This window comes from Oreochromis aureus, linkage group 6 (genome assembly GCF_013358895.1).
Source record: "Oreochromis aureus strain Israel breed Guangdong linkage group 6, ZZ_aureus, whole genome shotgun sequence".
In the NCBI taxonomy this organism is placed as follows: Eukaryota; Metazoa; Chordata; class Actinopteri; order Cichliformes; family Cichlidae; genus Oreochromis; species Oreochromis aureus.
Genome location: NC_052947.1, coordinates 25,415,531 through 25,433,525, shown reverse-complemented (window position 1 = coordinate 25,433,525; position 17,995 = coordinate 25,415,531). Strand labels below are relative to the sequence as shown.

The 17,995-nt window shown below is 39.7% G+C and overlaps 2 protein-coding genes and 1 long non-coding RNA gene across 6 annotated transcripts; 2 read left to right on the top strand and 1 right to left on the bottom strand.

The window, feature by feature from the left end:
* Positions 1–205: 205 nt before the first annotated feature.
* Positions 206–5,181, top strand: LOC120440786. The gene is made up of 3 exons (XR_005613508.1): positions 206–508; positions 2,062–2,191; positions 3,347–5,181. It is a non-coding gene; the product is annotated as an uncharacterized LOC120440786 (long non-coding RNA).
* A 2,685-nt stretch (positions 5,182–7,866) lies between these two features.
* LOC116321382 (transcription elongation factor 1 homolog) lies at positions 7,867–11,803 on the bottom strand. The gene is made up of 4 exons (XM_031741217.2): positions 11,708–11,803; positions 11,252–11,388; positions 11,081–11,151; positions 7,867–9,242 (listed from the first exon to the last, which is right to left on the bottom strand). Exons 2-4 carry the CDS (start codon positions 11,365–11,367, stop codon positions 9,178–9,180), a joined length of 252 nt encoding a protein of 83 aa, XP_031597077.1. The 5' UTR covers positions 11,368–11,388; positions 11,708–11,803; the 3' UTR covers positions 7,867–9,177.
* pld6 (phospholipase D family, member 6) lies at positions 11,326–17,199 on the top strand. Of its 4 annotated transcripts, none has more exons than XM_031741242.2 (5): positions 11,835–11,917; positions 12,899–13,042; positions 13,583–13,754; positions 14,087–14,193; positions 16,278–17,199. In XM_031741242.2, the coding sequence occupies exons 2-5, from the start codon at positions 13,033–13,035 to the stop codon at positions 16,511–16,513; spliced, it is 525 nt and encodes a 174-aa protein (XP_031597102.2). In that variant the 5' UTR covers positions 11,835–11,917; positions 12,899–13,032; the 3' UTR covers positions 16,514–17,199. The 4 variants fall into 4 exon arrangements, with proteins under 4 accessions (XP_039469332.1, XP_031597101.1, XP_031597102.2 ...); XM_039613397.1 differs by having other exon boundaries at positions 13,964–14,193; XM_039613398.1 differs by lacking the exons at positions 11,835–11,917; positions 12,899–13,042 and adding an exon at positions 11,326–11,463 and having other exon boundaries at positions 13,964–14,193.
* The last annotated feature ends 796 nt before the right edge of the window (positions 17,200–17,995 follow it).

Below are 17,995 nucleotides of genomic sequence, written 5' to 3'. Positions count from 1 at the left end.
AGCCAGGGGGGCGAATTAATCAACCAGTGTTGCATTCGATGTGTAAAGCCAATATCTCTATTTTCTTTCTCCAGGGCCTACCGGTGGTCCATTATGGCCCTGGACTTGGGGACCGCTGCACTATGGGCGGGGGGGGCATTGCTCCTTGTCGGCGTGGTTTTATGGAGGCATGGACAAGAAAGAAAGAAAGAGAAGAGGAGGAGGGGATAAGAATCAGAGGAGGAGGAAAAGAGAGGTGAGAGGTTGCAGATGAGTTGCATGGCATGGGATAGTGATGCTGCTGCATAGGCTCCATCGCTCCATCCCTCCCTCGGAGAGAATGGAAAAAACAAGGAGTGGTTATGTGATTCCCCACATGCAGGGTGAGGAGCGCACAGTGGAGAAAAGGAATAGCGGGGAGGGGGGCGTTTCCCTGCACAGCACAGTCTATTATCACCACACTTGAGCATGGATACGTTGTACAGCATATGGAGCGGCTTTTTCAGCTGACATAAAGGTGGACGTGGCGGTAAGTTAAATGTCTTTGTTTTTTTCGCTTTCATTAACCACGAAAAGCGATTTGGGCACAGTTCGCAGCACGGCGTTGTTGCTCAGGGTCCCGTCACTTTACACTGTCCTGTTTATTAAAGATATTTTGTTGATAATCCCTGAAGTGAAGAAAACAAGACTTGTAGATTTCTGCTTCATTAGCCGCTTTGCAGCACAGCATGGCATGAGATTAACGCCCTATCAATTTGTCGCTGGCACGCTTTAGGATTTGATAACTAAACAGGTTGGTCCCAGCAGCCTCACTCCCAAGTGCCTATCAGATTACTTGATGCGAATTGTACCTGCATGCAGCTTAAGCTAATATTTAACCACAACAGCATGCCAACGTGTCTTCCTCCTTTGTATCCGGTTGGGGGGGGGGGAAAAAAAAGAAGAAAGAAAAAAAGAAAAAAGAAAAGATGCTTAAAAATCTCTTTCACGCTCCCTGCAAAGGGTTAAGGATTCAATCCACGCCTGCCACTCTGAACTGGGTTCTCCTTGTCAGTAGAAGCGGATGTATTTACAAACAAAGAAAGCTTAATATCCAAGCCTGTCACGTAGGGGACAGGTGCTGGCTATCTGCAATTTTTACAGTGGTGTGTGTGGTTGTCTGGTTATCTGGGCTAGTAGGCCAACTGGAGCCTATGCATTAAGATTAAAGAAACCAAAGTGTCTCTTTTAAGTTTGTCACTAAAAGTTTGGCCCAAGGCTGATGGGTTGGTTTCTTATTCTGCACTATAGGCTGAATTTTCTGCAATGGCCATCGCTTGGTCGTTTAGTTTTTGTCTGTGTGGTGACTATTAGACCCCACAGTGTAGCAAAAAGGAAAAAAAAATGACTGGAAAGATTTGCTGTTGCAGGCATAAGCATAAACATCCTCATAACAGTGCCTTTAGTTCCAAGCAATTAAGCAGTAATGTGCAAGCAGCAGCTCAGCATCCGCTTAGTCTCTGTCTCCATCTCAAGACTGTCTTGTCTTTGCCCCTGGCACAGCCACTTGTGAGTCTGTATCCTATCTGAAATACCAGGTACATTAAAGGATTGATAAGTCTGTTGCATCAGACATAAATATGAAACACAGACCGATTTTCTTTCATTAGGCCCTCCAGCTGGAGCCAGTTCACTTTCAATCAAGTCAATTCAGGAAATGGATTTTCTTATAAATGCGAGCCAGATGCCGTTCGCTGCGAAATGAAGTTCTTACCAAGTCTATGCAGAAATTATTAGAATTATAAAATGTGCATGCGGGGCAACTTCATATGATTGCGAACGTAAAAGGGAGGCGAGAAAAAAAGGCCTGCCTGTCTGTACACTCAAAACTGCTGCCACAGGCACACCCATATGTGAGTGTCTTGCTATCATAGCTTAACCCCCGCATACACGGCTAAAACCACACTGAAGCATGTCTTCAAATTACACGAAGACATTCCAGTGACACCGAGCAGACACAGACCGGTCCTGAGTAGTGAAGAGGGCAGCAGCAGGGTGTATTTTTACACCAGATCTCTGACACCTACGTACATCTCTTCACAGCTCTTGGTGAGAACAGAAGACACGTCCACTTGAGTTGTCATCATCAGCAGCCCAGACATGGACAGTTGGGATGGAGGAAGAGGCAAGATGCGAAGGGGAGAGATGAGGCGAGAAGACTAGAGAAGTATAGGTAATGAGGGAGGCGTCAAGATCTTGTCGATGTGATGGCCCTAGCTAGTTTTGGCACTTCTCGCAGAATGACAGCAGGATAGGAAGTAGACTATCACCAGAGTCTGAGAGGTGAGGGGTTTTGTCAGTGGCAAATGGGAACTTTTGAGGGGTGTCAGGTTCCCTGAAGTGCACCTTTGATAGGTGATTGGTTCATGTGTGTGTGTGCGAATGGATAAACAAGCTGATCCGAGGATAACAAAGGGATAAAAGGGTAAATGCGGGGCAAAGAGAGGGAAGGGCAGCAGAGGGATCACAATGATTAGAGAGGAAAGGTTAAGTGGAAAAGTGAGAGATGAGAGGAAAAAAAGAAAAGAAAAGAGAGTGCATCAAGTCAGGTTTGTAAACTAGTTTGTTTCCGGGGGGAACTGTCTGTGGTGCTGATGTAACCCCACCAACCCGACAACTCCCACCCCCTCTTTTCCCAATGAATCTCCTTCTCCCTCATTCTCTCCTCCTCAGCTATTGACTGACAGCTACTGTGGCTCTAATTGGCAAGTGTGGATAGGGGAGAGTAGAGCTTATTCTCCATGGGACGGACCAAGGAAGAGAGAAAGAGAGTGTGTGTTGAGGTGGGGAGGAGATGGGGGACGTATCCAGGGAAGTGGTCCAACAATAGTTGAGGGGAGAGGAGACAAAGCAAAGGAAGGAGGAAATAGATGGTCGAATGGAGTCGTAAACAGTATGAAGGAAGACAGCGGGTGAGGAGGGGAGGATGGAGGTGAGGACTAAACATCTGTTTGGTAATCACTCTCTCCCCTCAGTGCAGTGTAACACATACTGACACCTATTTGATAATTGGTGAGCCTGCCCTCTCCCTCAGCGCTTGGCTAAATGGTTGCTTGATACTGGGGAGAGCACAGGGACTAGCTGTTGGCAGTGTAATCTGTTTACTTGGTGCAGCTCAGGTAAAGACGCATAGCAGGCTGCCTGCGTGTCTGTGTGTGGATGTATGCGTTGCTGTTGCTTACAGTCGGGTTATCAGTCTAACAGTGTGCTCGAGATGTGACTGCGTGTGTTAAATGCGTATTATAACCTCAGAGCAATGCCGCTCCCTTGTCATTCAAGGATAAAAAATGAAAAAAAAAAATGATCTCTTTTGTCTCTTTTATCCCAGGTGCTGTCCTTAAAGATGTGCCTCCACACAGACCTACTTCAACACTGCAATCTTATTCAGAGTGCAGGAGCTGAAGGGAAGCACACAGAAAAGGAAAGTGAGCTCCACAGTCGAGAGGAGAAAGAAAGTAATAGAGGGGAGGAGGTGGGCATTTCTGCTCCTGTCTCGACCACGGGTATTCTTGGGTTGATAATACAGATGTGGATGTTATTGCTTGAGAATACGCGTAGTCGAGCGGAAGCTTTATCATCAGCACTGGACCATAAACAGAACATTGCTCAGAGCCCAGGCAGACACATTTAAATGTATAGTCAAACTGAGGCATTTGGTGATTTTTAATTAAGCACCCAGAGGTGACTTTTTATGGCAAAGGCTTATTTTGTTTAATCAGAAAGGGTTTTTTTTATTTTTAAATAGAATCCAATCAGGGCTAGCAGGAGCCCAAATCCAATCCAGCCAATGAAAGGGTTTTATCATCGCAGTTTTATCAACCATGTCAACCCTTTACACCTGTGGAGGAAATGAGTTTGTGTCATTGGCTAGATTCAGCCTCCCCTGCAGAGGTGCTGGTGGGAAAGACTTGTACCATGCCACTAAGCTAAACCCCCAGGCATTAGTTCAGGGAGCTTAACACAAAAGTCTTCAGACTTAGACGTTAATTCCAAATTCTTGATTGCATACCCTTGTCATTCAGTCGTGCACACAAGTGATCCTATAATCTTATCAGTTGATGGGTGTCTTTCACAGACCTTCACACTCTGCACTGAACATTTTCCTGAAGCTGAGCAGAAATTTCAAGTTAAAAGAAAAAAACTAGCCGTGTGTTCCTGGACTTCACATCCCCCAGGCAAGGGGATAATATAATATATTATAACTGTGCATAAGCATCGTACCGCTGCACTTGCAACCACTGTTGCATTCCTATTTTCAAATCTTGCTAAAAATGTGTGTTTGATGCCTGTAGCAGCAACAGTAGACAGTACCACATGAGGACATGTCAAGGCTTGCACCCATGGCTGACATTTCAGCGTTCAGCTCAGCTGACTGGCTGTCACGATGGAGATCCAGACCCACATTCGCGCATACGCTCAAGTGCCTGAATGTTCACATAATCTAGATGCTGGTAGGAAAATCGGGGATTGAGGGATCTCACAAAAATAGGCATATAGATAGATCTCACATATATGACTGCACTCACGGTGCAGCTAGTAGGTTCACTGGGTCCATGTGCCAGCGAGGAAATAAGGGATTGACTGATTTTATGGTTAACTATTTTTAGTCAGAATGATGGATGTTTATGTTCTTTATTGATCAAGGTGAGGTGTGGGTTTGAAAAATTCCCGGACGTTTGGGCGTGCTGATTAATCAGGTAGCAGCTGTGTTCGAATAAAACATTTTACATTTTGGGCGCATTAGCATTATTGCTAAGTATTATAAATTAGAAAATCAGCATTTCATTGCAAATTCAGCAATACATTAGCATCTGGTTATGTCCGTGATAAATTACACCCTTATCATTCACACGATTTCTTACTACTGTGTAAGCAAATCTCTTAAGAGTGTGTAATTATAATTTATACAAATTTCACTCCGAGGTTGCATAAACTTGTTGATTGGGCAAAGCCATTTCTGCGGTTTGGCGTGTATTTGTGTGTGTGCTTCTAAGCAACAAAATGACTATTGTGAGCACAGCTCCAGGTGCCTAGCAACCAAATCGCTCTGTTTCCTTGGCAACAGTTGCCTTGCACTCACTGTGTGGGTGATTGGCAGCCTTGACAACGGAGACGGAGTGACACTTGACCTCGCGTGCTGAATGGGAGAGGAGAAAGAAGAAGCGAGAAATAGAAGAGAGGGGGAGGCAGTGGGAGGGGACGTGCAGAGACAGAGAAGAGACTAAGTGATAATCATTCTCCATTGTAATCATCCTCCAGCATGTTTCATAAGGCGTCGTCAATACCTCTCCAGCTGGGGTCCATCATCAAACACAATACACAGTACAGTGCTCGCATGCATGGACACACTCTTCCTGGGTGGAGAGCCCAGGCAGGCACTCCACATCTCATCTATTATCACTCAGCCCTGCCTGGTGCACAACCTTGCTACACTGTGTCTTCTTTCATTTGTGATCTGCTACATCCTCCGCTCTGTGGGGATGAATGGATACTGGACTCCTAAAATGCGTCACGGTCACAAATGCCACAAGACAGTAGATAAGGAGCTGCACACAGAGATGTTTAATTTGAAATAGGTGCCATCGTTGTCTTTGGGACATTTAAATTGCTGTAATTAATTAAATCAGCGTTTTGGTTTTCTCCATCTTCATTGTGCTGTGCGGGATTTTCTATTTATCAGAAATCGTATTTTTGACTCTGTGTTTAAAGATATCAAAGGATCAAAACTGCACAAACTCAAAAAAACCTTATTTCGCTTTTAGCGCGAAACATACTGTACAATACAAACCCAGTTTTATAAAGGCTTTGTAAAGTTGTGTAAAGGGCCAATTAAAAATGAAATGCAATTATTTGATGATCATAATGGTACCAACACTTTTCAAAAAAGCTGCAACAAGGTGCTGTTTGCTGCTGTTGTATTTTTTTTAAACAGCTCTCTGTAAACATTTGGGACCGAGGAGACCAAATGCTGCATTTTTGAAAGCAGGATGTTTTACATTACTTGCTTACATTAAGATTTTAGCTGCTCAGCAAATACAGGCTTCTTTTTTTTATTTTTCTTTGTTTCATAGTGTGCCAAATGTTTATAGTAGGTGACAGCTCTGGACTGCAGGCAGTTTTAGCACCAGGACTCTGTTATTACACAGCATTGCAGTTATAATACATATTGAATGTGGTCTGGCATTGTCTTGCTGAAATAAAACAAGGCTTTCCCTGACAAGATGTTGTCTGGATTGAAGCATATGTTGCTCACTATTAATGGCACCTTAACAGATGTCATTCGCAGAAACGCCTTCCCTTTGGATTGCATGCTAATCACAAATCAGATCACATCCCTCTCCTCTTACCCAAGATGATTTTTTAAATGTTTTTTTTTTCTCCTTTTTTTTCACATGGTAGTTTTAACCCCCATTTGTGGGTGGAGTGATTAACTATATTTCCTAATGATGGTTTCCTAAAATTAGCTGTGCCCATTGTGTATACACTTTTCTGTGGATGCTCTTAATGATATCATGTACCATGAATTATGAAAATCCTGAAATGATTTGTCCTGTGCAGTCTGCGACAGTGTGGTGAACTCCCTGTGTTTGCTTCTGAGATGCTAATTGTAACCATTCATGTTACTAATTAACCTCATGAGCACTGACGCGTAATTAATATTTATGCAGTGATTCTATGTAAAGCCTATGGTGTAGCATATACAAGGTGCCGACGCCCTTTCCAGCATTTATATCTTTAAATAAGTGTTTGCCATTATGCTGTACGTACGGTGTGGATTAAACACACGAGTATACGACCGCTGCGAAACTGTGCAAAACACATGTTGCTGCTGTCCAGTTCAAAAAAATAAAAGTTTTAATTTTCATCATTCTGTTGTCTTTGTACCATTTTTAATTAATATTGGCTTTCAAATTATTTCAAAGATAATAATTTGAAATTATAAGACGGCCTTATAAATAATAAGTTTAATGTTTTTTAATGATGCGGGGAAACATCTTTCAATCATTCAACCTTTCAAGGAAGCAAATCTCTTATAATTGTGCTTATATACACAAACACACATAAATCTGACCTGATATTCATCAAAGTCTTCACTCAGTCATGCTGGTTATCATTTTACGTTTCTGTTATTCTGTTGGAATATTTTAATATCGCATAAAATATATAAGGTGGCAAGCCTAATTACTTTTTTAACAATTCTTAGTAAAAACTAATTAAGTCATCTGTCTGTTTGTAGAGCCACCGATTGCCGTAAAAATGTTACAAAAAAATAATCACGTTAATAAGCCAGACTTTAACAGGGTTGTGTGTTTTTTCTCATTAAGATCTGGACAATGTGGTTTATTTGGAGGCAAGCCCACACACACACATTCTTGCTTCCATAAATACTTATTAGCACCCCAAGTGTTTATGAACATGTGGGTGAAAACCATCTTAACAAATCCAAAAATTTGTTTTTGTAATATTTACTAAGCTACAGTAGCATGCTGTTTCTAGAATTTACAGAGTATTTCTGCAAAATGAAACTGCTTCTTCCCATTAAGCGGCAGACGTGAGATCAACAGGACAGGTAAGTCAGAAAACATAACATCATACTGCTTGGATTTGGAATTTTCATCAGATTTGTGGAGCGTAAAGAAAAATTTAATAATGATGGGGTTACCCTTAAGTCTCTACCACAGGATCAAAATCAAACATATCCATTAAGTAAACATTAAACAGAACAGCTTTGATTCATGATACCCAAAACAGATGGCTGTGTAGGAGAGTGTCATTGAGCATAAACTACTGACTTCAAGGCATCGAAATACTGTACATTACTGCATATACATGCCCATTAAAAGAACATTTATGCTTCTTAAAATTATTTTATTTCATGAACATATAACCTGAAGACATCACAAACAGAGAAACTGAATGGATTAAAAACATTTCAAAACTCATGAACTCAGCAGCTCAGCGTGAATCTTGAACATCTTGTTCCTCTCCAGAGTGGAATGACCTAATGCTGTGACACAGATGTCTGAGTGACTGCATTATGACCAGAATCTGTAACATCATACTTAAATCTGAGTAATCATTATAGATTACACACACACATACACACAAAGCTCATGATTAGCTATTTCAGTGACATTTTCCAGCACTGCAGTTGGACTGAACAAACATCCGGCTCAAGATTCCTCATACCCAGAGTGTATAAATCATAAAAAAAGACCATTTTTACTCTTCAACTAGATCGTGTTGCTTGTGTCAGACTGTGAAAAACTGTAGGAATAATACTCAAGTGTTGTCCATTTTAAAATCAACCTACTCACCATATTCATAGTTTCTTTCATGATACAAATATTCATATTAAAATATTCAAATGCTAAGATGTGGATATGTTCGCTTGCATAATCTTTTGTATTTCTTAGATAGCTCTAGCAGTTAGAAACTAAATACCTGGAAGCATTTTTTCAATGCAAAATACTTTATTTTAAAAGAATGGACCTAGATGATCACCAGTTAGGTCCCCCCCACCCCCAAAAAGCTGTATTTTTAAAACAGACAGCTCTGCTAAATGTGTGAAGATAAATCAGGGTACAGTGCACAGAACAAATTATGTAATAAATCTCAAGAGTCAAAACTAGAGTTGTGAGCTGAAACCTTAAACAGAAAGGGGAGAACTCTTCACCACCTTTCTGACAGGTGTGGAGACAAAGCGCAACATGTCATACTCTGAAAATCAGGCCTGCTAGAAGGAAAACAGCCGGCCTCACAATATGCAACAAAATGCCTGTAGCTAGCTAAAATAGATTAGCTTTTATTATCAGGTTAATTATTGTAGCATCCATGTCTAGTTAGCTGTTAGAAAGTTAATGCTAGGTATGTGTTGGCAACAGAGTACCCACAAATTTGACATTTGGATATTTTATTTATCAGTAGTTGCACATTTTCCCCCATTTCTGCTGCAGATTCAAGCTCAGTTTTTTGTTTGGCAGCTTATAAAGAGTTCAAGAACCTGCAAAGCGGCCTTCGGGCAATTGACAGCTTTTTGTGAACAGGAACAAATGACAAGCATGCACCAAGCAATGCCCAAAAAAAAAAAAAAAAGGTTTTCCTCTTCAGTGTGGGTAGAACTTAACTGCGCTCTGTTTCTAACCATTTTCATGAGTTCTATTGATTGGCTGCTTCACAGGCGTCTATCCAATCACTGTACACATCAACTGGCTCTGACAGATCTGAAGAAGAATGTATTAAGGATAAAAAACGATGCTGTTGCTTAAAAATAAAAGTATCCATAGACAGAGAATGACTTGAACTTTAAAAATCAATACAAAGTTCCAGTTATTACAATGTGTTTGAGCAAATCACATTCTGAAGCCAGGTTATTTATCAGAAGTAAAATAAACTAATTAACATTTTCCAAAGGTCTCCTGCCTTTCTAAGCTTGTACCAGTACTCTTTTATTACTCTGATAAAATTAAACAGTTCCTCATATTGGTCTCAGACAACACAGAGATGGAAAAATGACGTGAGCTGCTGTTGTTTAAAGTATAACAATATAGTTTGATTATATAATCTTTATTTAAAGTCAGCCTACAACCTCTTTTTTCCTAAAAATGTAACCTCGTCTTCCAGCCGTCAGCAACCGAAGTAATTCAGTCATTTGATATCATTAAATTGCCCATATGATCTACAATTAGGCTCTCAAGACATCTGATTTAATCTATGTGGTTACTGTGGCCAAGTGAAAACAAGATAACGGTATTATTCTTTTATCTACTAAGAATTTCCAAACACCAAAACAAATACTGATTTAGTTATGTACCAGTTAGTTTTTAGGTGGACTTACTACATAGTCAACCTGAGATAGGTTAGAAGCTATGGTCACATGCACAGTATATGAAAGAGACACTATCTCATTTCAGTGATGTGGTCAGGCAATGAATGCAAATGCTGACATTGACTTTTAAGCCAGGTTTCCCAAGACAAGCTATTAGTAAAATATATAGGGCCATACAAAGAAATAAATAAATGACCAACAACCTGACCACCTGCATATGTATGACCAAGGTTTTAGCCTAATGCCACTCTATATTATTCAAAGAGGCAGTATACAACGAACAAAGCTCAATAAAGACAGAGTTTCTTTGCTTTAACGTGCTTGTAAAAGACTATAACCCTAGACAACCATTCTTGTGATGCACGTTATAAACTTTCTCCATTAAGGGTGTTCTGCTTCAGGCTCTGTGGGCGCTCACATAAAATCATGTGGCTTTTCTTCCACGTGAAATGATACCTGTGAGTGCCACCTACACTTCACAGATGTTATCAGATGATGACAATAAAATGCTGTCTAAAAATCCGCCAAGAACATAAAACGTATAACAGTAAAGGACAAGACTGGTACAAAAAAAAAAAACAAGTCAGGAGATTATTCCTGCGGAAAATCTTGGGATTAATCGCACAGAGCGGTAAAACAAACACTTTAAATTAAGTTATTATATAATAACCGCATGAGCCTCAGTGCCATTTTAACCCTACGCCACAACCTTCTAGGTAACTTGATGTGCACCTCCAGAGAAATGCAACCAAATGTCGGATCAACACATACCACGATTACTTTGATGGGGTGCATGGTTGCAGTGCAGGGATAAAATGAGTTTCTGGTTACAACATAAGCTAGGACGTAGATTTCCTGCAGAAGAATAAATCAATTTTAAGAATAACTGAATTTTACACCAAAACTCTAAAGATAACCTGCTCTCAACCAGGTTGTCTGTTCAGCATAGGTTTTTATCAAGGTAAAACGAGGACCACTTTTGTGACACAGAAAACTCTGACTTTAAGCGCAACACTAAGCCATTAAACTGGTTTCATAGTACATCCCTATGAACTTCCATAACCCCTGAATAATGTATGAGCTAATATTTTATTTTGTCAAACTACTTTTCCTCATATAAAAAATAAATTTAAATGTGCAAAGACAATAAAATAACAAGAAACTGCTCTGCCTTATATTTGCTTTGCTGCTGTATGAGAAAGAGAGCTGCCACCTAAAACTCAATAAGGATACAGGTAATGGGGGTCTGGAACTCCTCCAAGCAGACTGTACATGATATTATCCCAGTGTTTCTGCTTCTCTCCCTGTTGAAAGACAAAGCGAGAAGAAGCGTCAGAGACCACCAATCACCTAAGAAATCTACCTACGAACCATAGACCAGGTGTGTTTAGGTGGGCACTATACATTTTGACATCACATGACTTCTCGTGGTTGCAGAAAGGACATGTGAACTGAGTTTCCAGATCCCCCGTCATCTTCTTCTTTGGAGGAGGCTTTCTTTTGGATTTGCGACGACCCATTGTACACAAAGGGAATCGAGTCTGAGTGAAAGAAGCATAAATCACACTGCTTCAACAAAGACAGCAAGTACACTGGACCAACAGCACCATATATATGTGAGAATACTTGCTAAAAGAACAACACCGGCTGGCAGTTGCTGCTGCTGCCCCACACTGTTGTTAACAGGCTAACGTTAGCATGTTTGTTGTTGCTCTCTCGTGCAATACATATCGTCTCGCGATAAAAAATAAAATAAATTAATTAATGCTATATTCTATTTCATTATACCTCAACTATCCCCACATATTAAACACACAATGACCGGTAAACGTTATGTATTAATAGTTTACGGGTGTTTACCTCTTCTTGTTGAAAACACACGTTACCGTTTTGCGGAAACGGCTTCCGTTGGCTCCAGCACCCGTAATTCTTCGCGTTACGTAATTGGAGAAGAGCGTGAGCGTCATGGCCTGCTATTGGCTAGCTGACATGTCTGTTAAGTGCCTGATAGTGACGACAAAGATCTTGGCGCTGCCTATTCCCACGTGGTGGCGACAGAAGCTTGTTCAGGTTTGCTTTTGTTTTTTTAAAAGAAATAAAATAAAATAAAAACCTCAGTTTTGCTGTTTTGACATATGCTCCACATCTCGCACGGCTAATGCTGGTTAAACTGTGCTTGCGTGCGTCGAATTCTTGTCAGAAACAGTAGCTCAACACTGTTAAGATGCAGGTTTGATTCGCTCAGTTCAGCTTGGTTAACCGATTAAGGGAGCTAATTTGCACTCTACTGGTTAAAGCCGAAAACAAAGTGCAGTGAAAAACAGTTTGTTTGCCATATTTGTCACACTTACATGTTTCAGATCATTTTTAAAATTTTTAGACAAAGATAACCCTAGTAAGGGTATGAAAGCCTGACATCTTTAAGAACTGCAGCACTCTCATCAGACTGAGATAATTCCTGTTGTTTCATATTTGGCGCTCATGGGCATGTGGATGTGTGTTTTGTGTGATTTACCTTTTATGAGATATTGTATTGTTTATTTTATTGTTGTTATAATTATTTGTAATGTAACCTACCAAGTGACTGGAGGCGAAAATTAGCTTTAAGCTAACTTTGATATAATGTATCATAATGGCAATATTTATGTTAATATTGTACATCATTTATTTTCAAATAAAATCAATAGAGCATATAGTAAAATAAAATGTTTAAATGATAATTTAATTTATTAAAGTGGGGAGTTATCTAAACCTACCTGGCCCTGTGTGAAAAAAATAATTGTCCCCTAAGTCTAATAACTGGTTTTTCCACCCTTGGCATCAATAACTACAATGAGGCGTTTGAGATACCTGGCAGTGAGACTTTAACTTTACCGTGGAGGAATTTTGGCTAGCTCTAAATTCATCTAAACTGAAGGGTTTTAAGCATAAACAGTCTAAGGTCATGTCAAAGCATCTCGATTTGCTTTAAATCTGGACTTTGGAGGTGGACTTGCTGATATGTTTCAGATCATTGTCTTCCTGCATAACCTAATTGTGATTGAACTTCAGGGCATGAACTGCAGGCCAGACATTCTCCTTCAGGATTTTCTGGTAAAGAGGAGAATTAATGGTTCAATCAATTACTGCAAGTCATCTAGATCCTGAAGCACCAAAGCAACTCAAACCATCACACTACCACCACCATGTTCGACTGTCAGTATGATGTTTTTTTTAATGAACTGCTGTGTTACGTTTACATCAGATGTAACTGGACCCAAACTTTTGTCTCATCAGTCTACATAATATTTTTCCAAAAGTATTTGAGATAATCAAGATCCTTTTTTGGCAAATATGAAACAAGCCTTAGTTTTCAAGCTACATGTGTTAAATGTATGCGTTATCTTAGCAGCATTCATAGAGGTTTCCTACAGAGTTGAAGATGTTCTGTATTTTTTTAAAAACACTGTGGAGCTACAAACATTGCACTACTGATCTAATGAGGGGTGAGACGAGAAAATAAGAAAAGGTTGTTTATAAGTGCATGAATCCTCAGAACTGATAAGCTGGAGTCCTCCACAATTTAGCTTGTTTTACAGCTGAACACATACATAAAACAAATGGTACAATTATTATACTGTATGAGATATGTGTTAAAGAGGCTACATTAAAACACGTTATGATCATGCATGAGGACAAGCACGTTTTCATTATGCTATACATTTGGTTCTTAAAGTTATTTTCTTTACATGGTAGCAATGTGGACAGTAAAGGTGGTCAGCCTGGGAGTGGTGGGCCTCTCCCTCAGTCTGGAGCTGCTCTTTTGGCTCTTCAGTCGTCGCCGGTCTGAAAGAGTCACCAATAAGGTCCTCTTCTTCCCCTCAAAGGTGGCTTGTGTGGAGCACATCTTCTCTCCCACGTTACCTCAGTAAGTGGAACATCAGTGAAACTTGAAGTAATTATTGTTTTCCTATATCGCTGCCAAAAGTGTTATAATGTCTGTTAACTTCACCTCTTTTTAAAATCATGTTTTATCTGCTTAAGTATTTTTTTCGCATGTAATGAACCCTGAAAGCTAAACTTTACTTAAGTGGTCATGAATTATGACAGGTGATCTTTTGTTTTCTGCTCTTCCAGCTCCCATGTCTGCTCATTGCCTCATGGTGTAGACACCTCTTTCTCTCGTCTTCTCCGCTACATCCTGTCTGCTTGCTCTTCTCTGGACTTGTGTCTTTTTTCTTTTTCCAACATGGATCTCAGTAGGGCTGTACTGCTGCTGCATAGCAGGGGTGTAACCATCCGAGTCCTCACTGACAAGGTCTACTCAGCCATCAGTGGCTCCCAGATCGGCGTCCTCCGCAAAGCCGGTAAGGGAGGAGATATATTTTTTCTATATATGAAATGTTTTTGAAGCATACATATATATTGTAACTTGAGTCAGTGTGTGACTCAGGGTGCTATTGTTGCAAAGTGTCTCATAAATCTCACACAGGCCACTGAGACATACTGTATGTAGTCCTTTGGGGGGTGTTATTGGTTTAAAACAGTCACACTAACCTCTGAGATCATTATTATAGACACATTTCTTTTGAGATACGAGAAGGATGACTCAGGTCCTGCTCAAGAAATGGTGCTCAGTTTATGTTCTTTGACTTTAAGTGTCATTGTTACTATCACTGGGTTCCTTAGTTGTGATTAGAGAGAGATAAAAGGAGCTGTCTGTGTGAATGGAGGTTGCCGCTACAAGCCCTCCTATGAGTCAGACTAATCATTCTCTGAAAGATTTTGTGTCACGTGTCTGACTCATGCTGTCTCACTTTCTCTGCAGCCCACTCTGCATTTAATAGATTACTCCAGCCATATATCAGCCTCTGGAAACATATATCAACAATATCCCTTTTACTGCTGAACTTAGGGTCCTGTCGTCTGTAAGCTAGAAAAAAAAACCCCCACGCAATTATTTCCACAAACCAATCAGCAAAACCTTTCCATTTTTGATTTGTCTGCCCTAATAAGTCTGAGCCGTCTCTTTGCAGCTTTTTGCACTTAGCTAACTAACTATATATCACACCTATATTTGATTGAGTCTGTCCCTTTTCTTCTGTTTCTGTCCCTTATGCGCTCTCGCTCATACTCTTTGAACCATTGCTGTACATCCACTGGTGAAAATGACACTGTCTTCACCAGTGTATTTTATTTTCCAACTGCAGGGCATTGGAGATCTTTGTGGTTCTTTAATGAGACACTCAACTTTAATACAGTGTAACCCTTTTTATTTATTTTTTATTTTTTGCAAGACAGAGGCTTTAAGTAAGAATTAAGTAAGTGCAAAACTGGCAGCCAGACAGCAAAGTGTGTCCCTTCAGAGAGAAAGTCTGTGTGTTTTTGTGTGTATGTGTGTGTTGACTGCAAATCACACGAAAACCACTTTGGCACAAAGAACAGTCAACTTCTCTTTTCTTATTAGTATATTTCATCATTATCTTGTGGAGCTTCTTGAACCGCTGTACATAAATAAAGCACAGGGGTAAAGGTTATCATCACTTGAGATAGTCAAGAGTTCATTTGTTAAACATTTCAACAAGGATGATAAAACAGATTCTGAAAAAGATCTTGTCTTTCCTCAGTTTGCTAAAAAGCCATTTCTGGTAATGTGTTTTTTTAAAGAGGCATGCACTTGCCAAATTCAAGAGAAGATTTGCATGACTAATCTCTGAGAGTAATCTGCAGGCCAATCTAAAAATTAGCGGTCTGCCGGGTAATGCAAACTGAGATCCAACATCCTCCTTATGATCATTTCCGTACAACACAACTGAAGAACAGAAACACTTAATGCATTAAAAAAACTCGGTCTCAGTGCTGTAGTTTAGATCAGAATGTTTTACATTTTTTACTTTATATTGCCTGTTTAAACCCACAGGTTTTCTGTGTTGCAGTGCAAATGAGTTATGTTAGACTTTCAGATGCACATAACAGTCACATTTACAAAAAATATATAGATATACAGTCTTTGCATGTTATATATTTTTTTATATTCCAAGAAAAGGTAACCATAATGGAAATAAGTACTGAGTGTCCTAAATATTTAATGAGAGGCTGATGTGGTGTTAGGTAATCCTATATGTGGTCAAAGCGCGCAGGTTTTAATGCGGTTGCATTTCGTCTGCTTACAATACCTTTGTATTTTACAGGTCCTCTGGGTCCTCAGTTTTCCACACCATCCATTTAGAAACACATATGTAACAGTCTTTCAATCTTTAAAGGTGTAGCACTAAAGAGATCGTTACATACATATTGTACTTTTAAAAACCACCATTTTCCCTTGTGAGGCGCATTGAATTTTTGTGCAGAATTTCACAGTAAGTAGATGAAGGGAAACAAGCGCTGTATACTGTAAGGCATTAAAGAGTTTCCCTTCCTTCCTCCTGCCTGTCCACCCTCTGCTCCCCAGGGATCTGCGTGCGGTGCGATGTGAGCGCCGTCCACATGCATCACAAGTTTGCAGTGGTGGATGGCCGCATGCTCATCACCGGCTCCCTCAACTGGACGCTGACAGCAGTGCAGAGCAACATGGAGAACATCATCATCACCGAGGAGCCTGACCTGGTTCAGCCTTTCGTCAAGGAGTTCTGCAGGCTATGGGGGCTCAATGATTCGGCCCAGGACCTCAATTCAGTGACTGATTAGCCATAATGAATACTGAGTGAGGTTTCAAAAAAGTGTCCTTTTCTTTTTCTCCAGAGGCTATGTTTAAGTTTCGGGATACTTCATTCATGTTAATGTAACAGCATTACTGTGTGTAGATAACAGGAGTATTAAAAGTTAGATTTTTTTATGTTTATGACTCATAACACTGTTATGTGATTTAGCTGGCTAAGTGTGAAGTTAAAGGTTTTGGGGTTTTAGATGAAAACAAAGCCTTTGAGGTGCTAACTGCTTGACTGGCTTGCTGTTGTTCCACTGCTTTTCACAACCCTGTAACATTAATGTGTTGAAGTTCTACAATGTTTTTTCTTTGTAAAGTGTATTCCTCTGTTTTAGGATCTGAATACTTGTTTTTTTGTTTGTTATTGTACTTTATATATTCAGTGTTGTTTTTTATAGGTTTTGTCACAGGTTGACAAAAGTTATTAATAAAATTAGCTTTTTTTAGGATCTTATCAGGCTGACGTTGTTTCTCATTTAAAAAATAATAGGTGGTTCCTTCCTTGGAAGTAAAGAGAAAATCTATAATATAGATTGTGTTTAATGTCCTTTGTCAAATCTACATACGGTTCTTTGTTTATAGTGCAAATAAGAGTTGTTTATTATAGTTTGTTATTGCAGGCAAACACCAATAAAAGTTGAATAAAAGTCTTTGTTTGTTGTAAAAATGATCCTGTAGGTGTGGGGTTCTTCCTTTCTGACATGATTCACTTCTTTTCATTTCACCAGAAGCGTTTTGTAACAGTAACATCACTTGAGATTTCCCAACGAGTGAAGATAATCGGGTCGGGACATGATTAATGTGCCCTGGTGTGCATGACTACTTGCTCATAGTCAGGCTGATGCATGTAAATAAAGACCACAGCTGGTTTGTGTGACCTAACACTTGGAAGTGTTTTAGAGGGTTATATTTTGAAGTGCAGTTTAGTAAATGGTAAGAGGAAAAAGCTACTTTTCCTTTATTCACACAAGGGTTCCCCACAGCTGGTAGCTCCACAAAATCAGACACTATATTTTATTCAGCGTGTCGGTGTCCAGTAAACCTGGGAGCTCATGAGATTTGGATGCCTAACTGTTGCACAAGTCAACACATTATGTAGCGCCCCTGGGAACTTTGTTTATTTATTTTTATAGTTTTGTATTTTTTACTTTCTGTTTGTTTTATCGGAAGGCTTACTATTGAAAGTGCGTCCACCAGCAGGTGAGGCAACAGAATACCGGAAATTTGGCAATAACCTTCAAAATAAACCAATATAAAAATCGATTTTTGACCATGGAAAACTGATCGTACACGCAAAAGAATAAATAAAATAAAATAATTGTGCCCAAAATGCTGCTTTTAACTAATTTAATTACATGTAAATTTTCTGTGTAATTTTGTTATATAAGTACAATGTAAATGTTTACATTTAATGGAACCTGATCAAATGAAATTTACTTGATTGGTATACCAAGCCCATTTTC